General features: G+C 33.1%; 1 protein-coding gene across 5 annotated transcripts in view; it reads right to left on the bottom strand.

Annotated features, from left to right (window-relative positions):
- Nucleotides 1-6,352: 6,352 nt before the first annotated feature.
- Nucleotides 6,353-15,933, bottom strand: part of LOC126976091 (neural/ectodermal development factor IMP-L2-like) — a 109,917-nt gene continuing 100,336 nt past the window's right edge. For all 5 annotated transcript variants that reach the window (XM_050824279.1, XM_050824283.1, XM_050824282.1 and 2 more), the window contains exons 4-7: nucleotides 11,440-11,602; nucleotides 9,678-9,871; nucleotides 8,549-8,671; nucleotides 6,353-8,047 (exon numbers count right to left, since the gene is read on the bottom strand). In XM_050824279.1, the coding sequence (XP_050680236.1) occupies nucleotides 8,027-8,047; nucleotides 8,549-8,671; nucleotides 9,678-9,871; nucleotides 11,440-11,602 (501 nt within the window). In that variant the 3' untranslated portion in view covers nucleotides 6,353-8,026. The remainder of the gene's footprint in view (nucleotides 8,048-8,548; nucleotides 8,672-9,677; nucleotides 9,872-11,439; nucleotides 11,603-15,933) is intronic.

Below are 15,933 nucleotides of genomic sequence, written 5' to 3'. Positions count from 1 at the left end.
GTCAGTATGGGCAAGTCTGAAACTATAAGACATACAGAGATCTGAACGTACGAACCATCTCACCGATTTTAATAATAAAAAACTGAATTCGTAGATTTAAGAAAAGTGTGTGTGTACTTATGTATGCCCGCAAGAAGTTATACTTCTTTGGCCTAACGAAACAAAAATCATTAAATGATTTATTTCTCGTGCTATTTTACGTTTTTAGAAAGAACAATTTTGAAAAAAGTAAAATATATAAAAATAGTCACCACCTAAGTTTTGGCAATTATTTTAAAATACATGTTTATGTGGGTTTTTTTAAACATAATTTATGAGAATAAACTATAACCTAGCATAACAAGTGTATTTCTAGAGAACTTAACAGTAGTGAAAGATCTAAGAATTAGAGACCCTAGTCTAGTAGAAATTATTGTATAGACAAAATTGTTACAATACTGATGGAAACTTTAAGTATTGATATGGGAACTTGTAATGATTTTGCAAATTAATCCAGCAATGCTTGTTCATTTTCAACACATTCGTATGAAATTCACATACATCGTTGGTCGCATATTGCTGACAAGTAACCCGTGACTTTGTTATCTAAAGTCACATTAAAATCGATGGAGTATACTATGACATTAAATGCAATAAGAAATGATGAATTAAAATCCAAAAGATGCGTCTCATGCCAGAATTTGGCGAGTCAACATCAAGTGAGTGTCTCGAGGCGAAAAACGTGTTGAATTTATTAAAGAATTAAAACTTAACGGAATTTACATGATACAACATTTTGATGATAATGGATTTCCGCAAAATAACGCATACTTCAATAAATTAAAATAAAATTAAAATATCCACAAATATCATTCATTTGTTTCAGTATCTGGTTCACTACTACTGTTACTATAACCGCGCGGGCTGCGATGATCTTCTTGCCTCGCACATCCACTTTGTGGAATCAATTAACGGCTGCAGTTTTCCAGAACCGATACGACTTAGGGATTGTCAAGCTAAAAGCGTACTCCTAATTTAAAAACCGGTAACGCATTTAAGCCACACGTTAAGTTTTAAGTTATGCTTCTTTAGGCGCGTTATGGAATAATTATGAGTGTGAAATTTTAATATGCGCGCGCATCACTGTAACACAAAAGTAACAAGTTGAAGTTGGTTCCTAAAATTTTCTGACGTTTGCAACATTTGTTATTTTTTTTTGGTTTCTTCTTCTATTATTAGGACAGGCAAAGGGTTCAATTTAATAATTAATTGTCAAAGCCATCTTTGCAAGATTTTTTCAAAATTGTTCTTTCTAAAAACGTAAAATAGCACGAGAAATAAATCATTTTAATGATTTTTGTTTCGTTAGGCCAAAGGAGTATAACTTCTTGCGTGCATACATTAGTACACACACACTTTTCTTAAATCTACGAATTCAGTTTTCTATTATTAAAATCGGTGAGATGGTTCGTACGTTCAGATCTCTGTATGTCTTATAGTTTCAGACTTGTCCATACTGACCGATCTACATGGGCATCCTGTATGTAAACGGAACCTTGGGTTAAATACGAATGGAAAGTTTTGATTTAACTGACGATTTTCTTTTAGCGATATAGATCCCAGAATTTATCATGTTAGTGATGAAATAAAGAATGAACGTTTCCTCGCTTTACTTATATCTTGCTTACTACACAAGGTTTTAATGAATACACTCAAAAAAAGTCAATTAAAAGATAGTGTAAAAGTATAAAATAAATTATGATTTCAGCAATATGGATATCGTGTCCGAGGTTCTCGAGGGTGCAGAGAACGATTGTGTGATCATATTTGAAATCCAAGATGGCCACCGCTCAAAATTCGTCCTCGACACCCTCGACAACCTCGGATACGGTATCCATATTGCTGAAATCATAATTTTGTGCGGCGGCCATCTTGGATTTCAAATATGATCACACAATCGTTCTCTGCACCCTCGAGAACCTCGGACACGATATCCATATTGCTGAAATCATAATTATGAGCGGCGGCCATCTTTGATTTCAAAAATGATCACAGAATCGTTCTCTGCACCCTCGAGAACCTCGGACACGATATCCATATTGCTGAAATCATAATTTTGTGCGGCGGCCATCTTGGATTTCAAATATGATCACACAATCATTCTCTGCACCCTCGAGAACCTCGGACACGATATCCATCTTGCTGAAATCATAATTTTGTACGGCAGCCATATTGGATTTCAAAAACGATCACAAAATCGTTCTCTGCACCCTCGAGAACCTCGGACACGATATCCATATTGCTGAAATCATAATTTTGTGCGGCGGTCATCTTGGGTTTATCTGACTTCTCTAAAGTACATATATACAAAAATCCCGCGTGGCATAATATTCAAAATAATATTACGTAAATTTTATTTTAGTACTTTCCGACTTACATTTACCTATATATTTCAACAAATACGCTGTCGCATCATCATTATTTTTTACTATGATTCCCGCTTTGTACTTGTTTGCTAAAATCTTACGTAACGTGAGCCCGAGAGACACGAACACAATACCTTCCTTGACAGTGGTCACGGGCGTACTGCTGGCTTGTGCGTGCATGCAACCAAGGCGTCGCGTTTGGTTTATTACGAAAAAAATTAATATAAAATAATTGATAAAGCGTTTTGATAAATCCCACAGTGAAAACTTATAAACACTAATAATCTATCGAATAAAATAAGTTTTGTGTTTATAGCTATCATAGTTTTATGATAATATAAACAATTCAAATAAAAAAGACTATTTAAAAAAAAAATCTATCGAGATTTTTTTTCGTAATCGTGTTTTCAAAACAGCGATAATTTAGATAAAGAAATGAAGATAAACATGTCAAAAAATTGGAACCGTAGTATTTGTAGATGTATTTATCGTAGATTTTTAAAAATGTTACTTTTTAGTACTATAGCGCCTTAATATTTGTAGTTTATTTCATCTACAACTATGCTGGTAAACGGATGAGTTTGAAAATAATTAAAAATACAGGATTTCAATTAATTATTCAATTGTTTTTTACAATTTCATAGAAAGTAAAGGAATATAAAAGTAATTCCTATTAATTAACATTGATAGCGAAGTGCAGACTTATTTATTTAATTGCTTTTTCTATAATTGAAACTTGTTCTAGTTATTTCATGTGCAAATCGATGTGCGATTCAATTTGCATCAAATAATTCGTTGGATCTAATTTGGTGTTTAACGACGTATATAGTTTAACTAAATTACTTCTTTTATTTATTCTTATTATTCAATGTAATGTGAGGAAGGACTCGTTTTCTTGAGTTCCCGAAATTCTGAGCATGAGCCATTGCGCTCTTCATCATAAAACACAAGGTGTTCACAGTAGCTCATTAATTTCATTTACTATCATGGTCTTCAGATCTTAAAAATAAATGGTACTTGCATAATACTGAATGGCGCTCTTCATCATGATACAAAAGGCTTAAAACCCTTAGTATTGAGCCCTGAGGTACGCCAGAAGCGACAAGTATACTTTCAGACCTAAACCCATTAATAACTAACTACTTTTTGAGTTCTTTTTGTAACGTAAGAAGAAAACCAGCGTAATAAATTATCACGTATGCCTTGAAAGCAATTTTACCTCACAAAATGTCATTGTCCACCTTGTCAAATGCCTTCATAAAATCAGTATAAATAACAACTGTTTGAATGTTATTGTCCATATTATTAAATAGAAAAGAAGTGAAATTAATAAGTTTGGTAATAGTAGATCACTTTTTAACAAAACCATGTTTCTCTAAAATTGTACTATGGACAACAGGATAAAGTTCATTATGAACAAGCCGTTCAAGAACCTTTGCTACTTCGCATAAAATAGAAATGGGACGATAGTTTTCCACGAAATGGTTAGAGCCGCTCTTATGAACTGGTACAATGTTTGCACGTTTCCATACTTCAGGGAAAACACCATATAAGATAAATTTATTAAAAATCAAGTGTAAAGGTTTATAAGTGGCATTAGCGGTTCTAACGAGGTACCTTTTGATGAATCCAGAGTTTTTAATGCTGCTAGAACCTTATTTTTGGTGAGGTGTACATAATCTAATGTTATATCATTCTCCGTTGATTCTGGCGGGAGAGACCATGTATTCAGAGAAAGAGAGGAAGGTTTATAAACAGAGTGGAAAATATCAGAAAAATTCTACAAATTATGTCAGGATCAATCGATTAAATATTTTTGTAACGCATGTACGACGGAAGGTACTACATTTTGTTTTTTTATTTGATATAAATGACCAAAAATCTAAATAAATAAAAATGAATTGCTGTTCATTAGTCTCGCTAAAACTCGAGAAGAGCTGGACCGATTTGGCTAATTTTGGTCTTAAATTAATCGTGGAAGTCCAGAGAAGGTTTAAAAGGTGAATAAATATGAAAATGCTCGGAATTAAATAAAAACAACGATTTTGTTTTTCCTTTGATGTCTCCCCCGTCGTTCAGAAATCAAATTAAAATAATAGTTTAAAATTAATAACTAATTAGAATTTTTATATCTTTCTAACTTTCTCAGGAGGAAAAAATAAACTAATTTTAGGTAATAATAGTAGGTAGATTAACTACAGTTGTAACAATTTATCAGATTATTTTTATGCAGATTGAAAAATCTTAAGTTTTTTCAAAAAATAAAATTTCTGAACTTAACTGCACCACAAAACAAAACAAAAAATATAGTTTATCAGAAAGCTTTAAATTGATTAACAGACTGTATTATAACTCTGTGTGTCAGTCAATATCAAATTGAAACCTTATAAATAGCCAGTATTTAAGGAAAACTCTGTTTTGTAAATATGCAACATCATGTGTAATTAATCGAGAATAATAATAAAATGTCATTCGTACCGAGCATTTTTTATTTGTTTTAATAAAAAAAGCATTCCTTTTGTTTTTTTTAAGTTTATTTAATATAAAAGTTTAGGTCTTTTATTTATCCACGGAGGCAGTAGGAAGACTGCCGGGTCAGCTGGTGTTTAATATTTTTTTGTTATACTGTCTTCAAGTGAGGATAAATATGTACTGAAACATTTGTTACATTCTAATTTAAATTTAGATCTGAATAAAGAAAGTTGTTCATAATCAGAAGCGTTTTTATGCTTCTTCCACCTGACCCAATGTTTTTTTCTTGTTTTTAGCAATGTGTATTAAGGATGATGAAAACCAAACAGGGTATCTAGTAGACTAGGGTCTTGTGCTTTGCCAGAGGAGTGTATAATTAAATTATACCAAAAATTGAGTTACAAAAAATATCAACAGCTTCGTCCACATCGCTTGTTATGAGTATCGTCGGTAGGACAGTCAAGATTGTTCAGGTCCTTGTTGTCAATATTGGCCTTATGAAAATTATACTTTAGTATTGAACACCGTGGCATATGATAAGAAACAACCTTAAAATAAATAGAATCACATTATGGGGGGTGATAGTTATCTATGGGTGAAAGTGGAACCATTGGTTGAGTGATATCGACCTCTTTGTTAGTTATTAATAAATCGAATATTTTCCCTGTTCCGTTTCTAATACAATTAGACTACACTGCCCCAAGATATGACAAAAGTTACCTAAGTGAGTACATAGTAGGCATGTGCTCTTACAATCAAAGTCTTTAAGACCATCATTCTTGGACTGTAGTCCCCAAAAAGAGAGAAACTTAGAAAGTCACTATTGTTATAGGAACCTGTACCGCACAAACGTTTTTTAAGAATTCTTTTCAATATCATAATACATTATCTGGAATATTGTTGTAATATAAGCGTAATTTATTTGCATCGCCCCGCAAAAGTCTTACGAACTCGACTTAGCCCAGTAGTAGGCACAAGAAGACTTTTTGTTTGTTCATGGTGTTAACATTATGATTATGACAGTTTCTAGCATATTCACCTAAGTACACACGATATTTATCAGCCAATATAACTTTAGAGATTTATTAGAGAATCTTGAAAACCATAGGTTGATTGCTGAAATGTGCGCATTATACTTAGCTGCGAATTGACAATAATATTTAATATCAACAATTAGTTAACATTGTAACTTGTTGTAAGTTACAGATATTATGTATATTATATTATGTGTAAAACAATGTCTTATAACAATTCCAATAAGAAGCATACGTGGTTAGGAGTTTCGATGCAATTTATTTTGATACAATTTGATTGAAACTTGAAATAGTTTTTGAAGATTTAAAAAAAAACATTTATTTATGTTCACGTATTGATTAGTTTTTTATTTAAAACTTATAAGGTGGTCTCGAAACCCTTTGTCAGTGAGTCTGTCAAGCACTTGATCGGTACTTATATCGATAGACAAATAAAACAAAAATTTTCAAATGTATTTATTTCATCACAGTTCTACATAAGTATAAATCACAATTAAATATTTTCTTACATTGTTTTATAACTTACTACATGAAGAGCGGTTTCACATAAGCCGCTTTTAGCCTCAACCGTCAACGGGCCTGCCGTTACTAATACTTTGATCCGATTTAATCATCGTCTAACAATCATATCTGTTAATTAATAATAAGGTTCTAGGGCATGGTTCTTGAGTGTGATCTTGATCAGTGAGTTCGTACAAGCAGAAAGGCGAAGTACGGAATAGCGAAGGGCAACTGGCGTATATTCCAAATCCTTTTTAGTAGTATCTTACGCTTCACTTTTACTTCATTAACTACGAATTCGATTGCGATTTGAATCGTCTGATCAGATGTTTTATAAAAGTCGTAAAATGAGATTCAACAAGCGTTGAGACACTTTCCAATGATCATTATTGTCGTCTCTACTTTCTTGTTGAATTAAATTCTACACGTCTATTGAGACGTGAATTAGACACATGTACATATTGATGTACATGTGTCTAATTAAAGAGATATATGTGTTAATAGAGCTGTCAATGGCAAATTTTTCTTAGATTAATTTTATCCCAATTTAAACGTATTTCAGGTATCGAACAATAGTGACCGCGGTACTTTACGCTGTAAACTGTCACATTACCATCAAAGAACTATCAGGTGAAAGACTCTTGAGTGACCTAAATATTTTGTTACTAATTTTGGATATCAATTTTAATCGTACTATCAGCTCTATGTCATATACCTATTGATACTTTAATCTTTTTGCGTTAAATTATTACTCTTATTTATAATTTGGCAACCAATGTTTAACTGATATGAACTGAACCATCTCATCGTGTTCAATTGAATTCAACTCCAATTTTTATTTAGCGTTAATAATGTTGCTCAAATAAAATAATATCATGTTATCCAGGTTGGATCACCACTCAAGTTCCATACTAGGCCTATTTAATAAAAATACTATACAAGTATATTATGTACCTAATACTTTATACTGTAATGCTATTGGTAATAATACAAAATTATGTCAATAGTAACTTATGCTTATATTGTAAGTACATCTTCAGCATTGATAATAAAATGTAGCTGTGAAACTATTCGACAAAAATAGCTTGGAATGGGGTTCAACTGATAGAAAGTACCTATTGATTGATCTATCGATTATTGGATGGATAAATAATTGGATCTTTTCTTATTTAAATGTATTTGTAAAGAACAGAATTTTATCGTTATTATGGTTTAAAAGTAATGCCTCTTTTGATGAGGTTGGGATATTATTTTGAATTTTTAAGTATTTCACACATTCCCTACGTTAAGATTGTAAATTCCATCCAATGAGCCTCTTTAATAATATTCTAGATTGGTTGTTATAAAGTAAATATTTATTTCTATAATATGTATTTCACTATAATGTTTATTTAATATTTAAATGCATGATTAAAGTGCTTATCACGTGCATAGATACTTGCACTCACAATATTGGTTACAAAATATTTAATAAAACATTTAACAACTACTGACAAAATAAATATGAAATAGAAATAATCTTGCCGTTAAATCGCAGCGTTCACGCGTTCGGTGTAAAATGTCGGTTACATTAGGAACATCAGATAAGTAAATATGTCGCATTGAAGACTGGTATTAGTCGCTCGTGTCACTTGGCTGAAAAAAAAAGGATATTTTTTTAGAAATGATTATTTTTTCAAACAGTAAACAAAATCCCATTTATTCTCATAACAGAATCACAATTAATTCTTAACTGAATTTATAATGGTGCATACCCAGCATAAAAAATATAAATTCATTATAATATTTTAACGAATGACAACGTAGCGAATTGAGTGAAATAGAAGTGAGACCTTTATCGGGGTTTCATAGCCCTATTCTATATTATTCATTCTATGTTTGTAGTCACGGCCTGAAGCGAATGATTGGGTGTATTTTGGGACATAATGTAACGGGAAACAAAGTTGCGAGGTCAGTGAAAAGTTACACTTATATCTGGGTTTCCTTCGCTATTCGTATTATTTGTTTGGGGACAGTGGCAACAAATGGCTTAAAAAAAGAGAAGTATGACAGAGTTAATGTACTAAATAATAATAATGTAATAAGTTAACACTTATGTCATCATAGAAGCACGCGCAATTTTTTAATCTATCTCACCTTAGCCGGATACAAGAAGGTGGTGATTTCAGCAGAGCCGAACATGTTAGTAGCGGTGCACGAGAACTCTCCCATGTCACTCCAGCTAAGATTTGATATCACCAGCTCACCAGATCTGAGTACCTGAAATAGAGTATCGCACATTTTTATGGAGTCAAATAATGCTACATTCAGATCATCCATCATAGCACAATACAAGTAATAGAACAGTATCGTAAATCAGCGGTCTCCTTGAAATTTATACCTACATCTGGCTGGAGCGCTAGGGTTGGTACATATAAAAAGATTGACGACGCGGACGGAGCGGCGTAGCTAACTTAACTCGGACAACAAGCAGTCTCGGCGGCCTATGGTGTGGTAGTTTTGTCTTCCCAAGATTGCTTAGCGGTAGTGTATATCATGTGTTTGTGTGCGTCGAATCGTCGATTCGGGCGCTCTATGACGTTAAAGTACAGTTCTATTACTGTATTGTTTTCATGTTGTAACATAATGTGCACATAACAATGATAATATATTCAGGGACGTAAGGCAGCAGATGTAACACTGATAACATCACCCTGAACTTTAAGATTGGATGGTCTCAAATGACTGCAAGTAATAATTGCTGAAATCACAAAACCGTAAACCACAACGTGCCAATATGTTTTCGGTTTCTTAATTCATATAAACATTTCTCTCTTGTGACACTAGAGGGTGTTACACGAGAGTGTGGACCGTGGTGATCACTTGTTTGACCTCTAGTTCTCATAGAAAATATGAAAGACCGAGTAGAAAAATACTGTAACTTATAAAAACTAGTTTAAAATTATGATATATTTTAATTTCTTTAAAATAATTTATATTAGAAAGGATTTTGATGCTTAACTACACCCAAAAAGTTGAGTCAAGCCATAAGTCGCGTAGAGTAACTTGCTCATAACGCGGCAGCGAACAATTAGTGTACATTGCAAAACCTAAAAAAGAAAAACGTTCCGCATCTTATAAATAGATTCGCCAATCAATGGGTAGAACAGTCAATGCTCAACTCCTTACTGAAGAAGAACCAAATGTACAGACAGAGGAGCAGTAAATGAATATGACAGTCATATGACTGCATATATATACTCTGTTCATAGTTCAAAATTAGTACCTTCATCCTGGGGTCGCTTTTGACGTCATTTCCGTAATGGTCCCTCCAGATGATATGGGGTCGCGGATGGCCACGGACGCGGCACGGCAACGCAACGTTGCTACCCATGACGTCGACAAAGACCTTGTACCAGACCAGCACACGGGGCGACAGCGGGGCCAGCTTGGACCGTTCCGAGAGATCAGTTCCACCATCTGGAACAATTTTATTTACTGAGTACAATGACGTTCTATTCATAATATACACAAATGACGTAGTTTTAAAACAAAGCAGAAATATAGAACATGCCACAAATAGCACCACAGTAAGCTTCGATTGGTATATATACATTGCCACATTTAAGTACTCCAGTTGTTTAAAATATTCTTGGTGAATAAGCAGCAATGTAAAAAAATTATTCAGTACAGATTTGATTCAAACAGTGACAGTTGACACACGACTAAGGAGAAAAGTGTGCTTACCTTGTGCTTAAATTGTATTTAGGTACACTTTTGCCATTCCACTATCAGACTCCAAGTGATAATATAATGTCCTTATATGTGTTCCTACAGAACGTCATTGACTGTGTAATTCTGTATTATTAAAACCATAAACGTAATATACTACCGTAATAGACGAACCCTGTGTCAGAGTGAGATAACTATCCTTACATAAAAACCTAGGTATGAGAAAGAGACTGAATATATGGACGGTGAAACCGAATTGAAACAATTTAGTGTCAAGTAATCTCCTGTTAATTTGGACCGCGTTTTCATTTAGGTGTTTTTATCGTAATTGTTCTCTGTTTTAACGGATATTATATAAAAATATAATGGTATCGTGTTCTGTGTTACATTGTGTTGACAGTCATCTACAGCAACAATCCAAAAAAAGAAACATTTCACAGAAAAGTACTGATTCGAACTCGTGTTACAAACGACCAAGGTTCGTCTTCTTTAATACCTACGTACTTCATAATATTTCATAAACCAACAAGGCACACTAAAATCGTAAATATTGAAGACATGGTAAATTGTAATCAAGAAAGGATGTATGGTATGGTATGGTATTGTATTGATCAGCATTTGATATGCCCTTTGAGATATTGTAATAAAAAATATGTTGACGAGATAATAATGGACAAACGGTTGTTGCTAAGCGACAAACGGCGATGCAATAAACTTTTACCTTGAATACTAAAAAGAGCATTTATAGTAAATTGAAAATAAATAATTATTTTTATATCATCAACAGCCATGGGAGCATATGTTTTTTTTTCTATTGAATCTTATTGGGCGTTTGGTTTCTTTTTTTAAATTTAAAGTATTGTCTTGCATTCGTCTAATTACTTGGCATTAGCTAGTGTATCATTACAGTGTCCATTTAGTCCAGTGATAAATCCATTTTTATTACATCCATTACATGTTAAATAAGATTTTGGGCGTATATTTTTTGTTCTGTTGGTGGCAGAATTATCTATCAGATTGCGAGCGAGTGATATAAGGGAGTGTTTCAAAACGTTTAACATTGGTTTTTAAATTTTCAGATATCTCTTGTTTCTTGTGGAGTTTGGAGTTGATTTATAATTTTGACAAGCAATATTTAATACGAAAAGCCTTTATCCGTGAGTGAGAAAGGGTTCAACTAATGAGCTATACCGACTAATGATCAGACTAGATAACCTTTGCGTAAAGATATTGCTAGTTAGTTTAATATTCATACTCTCGATATCTTTCTGCTAGCTCCAATAAGCTGGCTTACTGTTAGTAATTGTCATACATACCTATATTAAAAACAACTGAAGATCTTCTAGCAGTTTTGGAGCCAGACACTACCAGACAGGTATACTTGGCCGTCTCCTCAGCCCGCGACAGTAGCAGAGTTGATGAAACTCGAGCAAGAGACGTTGGATTCGAGTCTAATATTTCGTTTGATTCTTTGTCATACTGGAAATAAAAAGGATTGTGTGAGAAATGAACGCATGAAACTGATGTTAATTTAATTCAACTGTCAAATTGATGTAGAGCTGTTTAAATTGTAAAATACCTGTCAGCGTTCCCACCGGTAGGTACACATTATGGCCCAACAACGAAACCCACATGACCGCCTTCGATATCTTGACTTATTTTGTTGTTAGAAAGTGCTATTTTCCTTTCAAAATATAATGGAATAAAAGTCCGTTAAATCCGTAAAATAAAAAACATAGACAGTGGGATGTTGGCATACAAATACTAACGGTAAATGGTGTGAAGACTTCAGTCTTTATCGGCCGCTGACGTGATATTGAAGTGCGCAGAATTTTTGTTCTTTTTTTCGAAGTGTTACCCAATATTTGTTATGTTACTATTCTTATAATACCTATCTAGACTATATTTTCAAGACAAGAGTAAGTTTTACTTCAAAAATATATTTCAGTAGGTATTTATTTTGTCCAAATATAGCATTTTTTGGTAAGACTCCTAAAAGTCCTGAGGAGGTTTGGCAAAAAAACATCTTACAGAGGTATAATTTAAGAATTCTAAAACAACATACGTCTCGCTCACTCGGGTGAGACAATCATTAGTTTGATACGGACAGCTACTGGTCTGACTAAGAATCTGGAGTTAAAAACTAAATCTAAAATATTTGTGTTAAGATTTAAAGGATTATCTGTGCTATATAAAGTGATGATTATTTTATATTGCATCACAACCAAACGTCAAAATTTTGCAGAATACTTATCTCCCAACAATAATTGACGTTCGATATTGTTAGGAGAATCCGCAACAAATGATTTTTCGAAATCGGAACGTAACTTCATCACAATCGGATCGGAGCCGTCCATTTGTGTTACGAGAATACGAAATTAAACTTTTTGACATAAGATCGTTTCGATCTTTTCTTGTTTTGTTACGAAAATAGGCCAACTGACCTCTGGTCGCAGGCTATATGATTAAGCTGCTTTAAACACATTTTTAAGTACTCTAGCGCTTACAAAAATATAAACCTATGAAAAAAAACAAAAACAGAGAGACACAGATAATAAAATGTTGACCTTATGAAAATATTTTGAATTAGGAATAATGGAGAAAAGTGTCAAGAACGTTTATATGGGACATAAATGAACTATATATATAAACTGACTTTCTAGTGACCATTCTTCTCAGATTCTGATTATGAGATTTTTATTTAAAACCTTGTAAATGAGTATGCATGTAGTGTGTGTGTATAATGGTCTGATTGTCATAATTTTTGTTTCTGTATAGATTTTTTCAGTTGAAGTTAAGTAGGGATAATGAAACAGTAGCTTTACTAGTTTATTTTGTGTTGTCTGTAGTTTAACTAATTTCGACTTTGAAATACAACCCCATATTTCTATGAGATACAATAGGTGTGGTTTAACTATTGAGTTATAAATTATTGTAAATCGGACACGGCGTGGAATAGATCTGACAATGTTTCGCAACATACCAATTAGAGATGATAATTTTGTTCTTACTTTATCGATATGTGGAATCCATGCCATATCACTGTCCAAAATGAGGCCTCGATATTTCTCTTCTCTTTTTTCTTTGATTTGTTGATTATTTATTCTTAAATGTATGAAAGGAGGAATAGTTTTGTTTTTTGTTTTAAAGATAATGTACGAGGTTTTAGATATGTTTATATTTAAAAGGTTACTTTGAAATTATGGAAAAATAGTATTAAGATCGACCTGTGCCAAAGAAACAAGTTCATTAATTGATTTTCCAAAGTTAAAAAGGCAAGTGTCATCAGCATAAAGCGTAATCTGTCCGTGCAAACCTATTTCATGAATGTTGTTGACATAAATTAAGGATAAAAGGGGTCCTAAGATTGAGCCTTGAGGCACCCCGTATAAAGGTGATAAAGGCTTACTTTGACGATTATTTATTTTGACAATTTGCTGTCGTTGACTCAAATATGATTCAAAAATTTTTAGAGCTATTCCTGTAATACCCAGATTTGCTCATTTCTGTAGTAAAAGTGTGTGGCTGACAGTATCAAATGCTTTTTTTAAGTCGATGAAAATCCCTAGAGCTATATTTTTTGGCCAATGTTTGTTTTTATTTTAGTAACTAAATCTATAGTAGCAGATACTGTACTGGATTGTGATCTGAAACCATATTGATGTTTGGTGAGAAAGTCTATTGAGTTAAGATAGTTTTGTAATCGTTTATGGAGTATTCTTTCTAATATTTTAGATAGTACGGGCAGAACGGATATAGGTCGATAATTTCCCGGTTCCGATTTTGAGCCAGATTTATAGATAGGACAAACTTTCGCAATTTTCAGACTATCAGGAAAGATGCCGATAAGCATGAGATCATTAAAACATTTAAGCATTTTTGTAGTAAGACCATCTACACCAGTAATACAATTTGGGTCAAGCTGATCAATTATTTGGTTGACTTCATCTACACTACAAGGCTCTAGGGAGAAAAGTGATGATTTTGTGGTGTCTGCACTTGAGCAAGACGTAATGTTTTTTTGCGTGTTATGAGAGTGAGATGGAATTTGATTTGCCAGAATTGTGCCGGTTATTGAAAAGTATTTGTTAAATTCTTCACAAATTTCTATAGAATCCGTTATTAATTTAGAGTTGATGACAAGCTTTGAGGGAGTTATCACAGTTTTAAGATTGTTTTTACTAAGATTGTTGATCAAATGCCACATTTTTTTGGCTTTTTAACGCATTTCTGGAACTCCTTATAATAGTAACTATCCTTTGTATTCCTTATTGCAATCGCTGTCAAGGCTCTTTGTTTCTTATATTCATCGACTAACTCTTCATTTTCAGGGTCAGCTTGTAATGCAGTCCAAAGTAGATTTCTCTCTTGAATACTATTTATAACATTTCTCGTTATCCATTCCTCTTTTGGTAAGTTCAGAAATCTAGTTTTATATTCCTTGCTTGCCTCCACTTGTTCGTTTATTTCATTTAAAAGAGATGTGAAATATTGGTGTTGGTCTAAGTTAGCTCCGTCTACTGCATTGTATAGCTTCTTATAATTTATAGCTTTATATTCCAGTTTTCGTTTCTTTGGAGCTTTAAACTTTTTCATTTCTACATACATTTGCCGGTGATCTGACATGGAAGAGTTTATAAGTGATACGTGGAAATGGTCATGTTTCAGATTTGTGCAAACGTAAAATAATTAGTTTCAACTTTATTTAGAATTTTAAAACCAGATTCGTAAACCAGTTCTTTATATAGCTTTACTGATGTATTTGATTCTAATAGATTGGTGTTGAAGTCTCCAAAAACCATAGCATTATTGGATTGGAGCAATTGTGATTCATAGTCCTCCAAGAAATTTTTAAAGTCTGTGTCTCCGGGATAATATATTACTCCTACGTCTAAAGCGTAGTTCTGTAATCGGACCCATAAATAATTATTACCATTTTTGTATAAGGACATTATCAAACTATGTTCCAAGTCATTATAAACGTAAAGTGAGACTCCTCCTCCTATTTTGTCATGTCTGTAGTTGTAATAGTGCGTATAATTTTTTAATTGTAGTCTTTGTGCTTGATCAAGAGATTTTATCCAAGTTTCAGTTAGGAGGATGATATGGGTTTTTGTAGGCAAAGCCTGGAGGGTACATTTGAGTTCTTCTAGTTTTCCTTTTTTGCATATACTTCGTGCATTGGCATAGAAAAAATTTAGTCGACTTTTGTGAGCCGTGAGGTCGTTATAATTAGTTATAATTTCGTAAGAAGTATTATTTAAATTAGAGTTTTTTTTAATTAGTTTTTTGTTAGATCTTGAATGATAGTGGGAACTCCTTTTATATATTTTATTATCAAGTTAGTTTCACCTTGACCCAAACGTTTTTCTAGCTCTAGTTTTAGTTTCTTGAGATAGTTTTGTTGCTGTGGTGTTTGATCTGAGTATATTTTTATACCATCAGGCAGTTTCTCCTTGTTTCGTAGTAGCTGTTTGGGAGTAAGCTGTGAGTCGTAGTAGATCTTAATACTCCTCGTTTTGTTTGAGTCATATTTGCCAAGCCGGGATATTTTATGGGATTTGGGCAGTCTTTGATGACTCGGGAAAGTATATCCCTTAATCTTGATTCATCATCAGATAATCGTGCTTTGCTGTCGGTATTCTTGGATTCTATAAGTCCGGCCATGATAATATTGTTTGCACGTTTGCTGCGATCTTGTAGCTCCCGTAGATAATGTTCAGTAGCATGGTATTTGAGATAATTCAAGTCAAGTTTATTTTCCAACTCTTGGACCTTTGTTTTGATCTGCCATCAAGCTGGAGTTCGAT

This window comes from Leptidea sinapis, chromosome 39 (assembly GCF_905404315.1).
Source record: "Leptidea sinapis chromosome 39, ilLepSina1.1, whole genome shotgun sequence".
Classification (NCBI taxonomy): domain Eukaryota; kingdom Metazoa; phylum Arthropoda; class Insecta; order Lepidoptera; family Pieridae; genus Leptidea; species Leptidea sinapis.
This window is presented reverse-complemented; position numbering and strand designations above follow the sequence as displayed.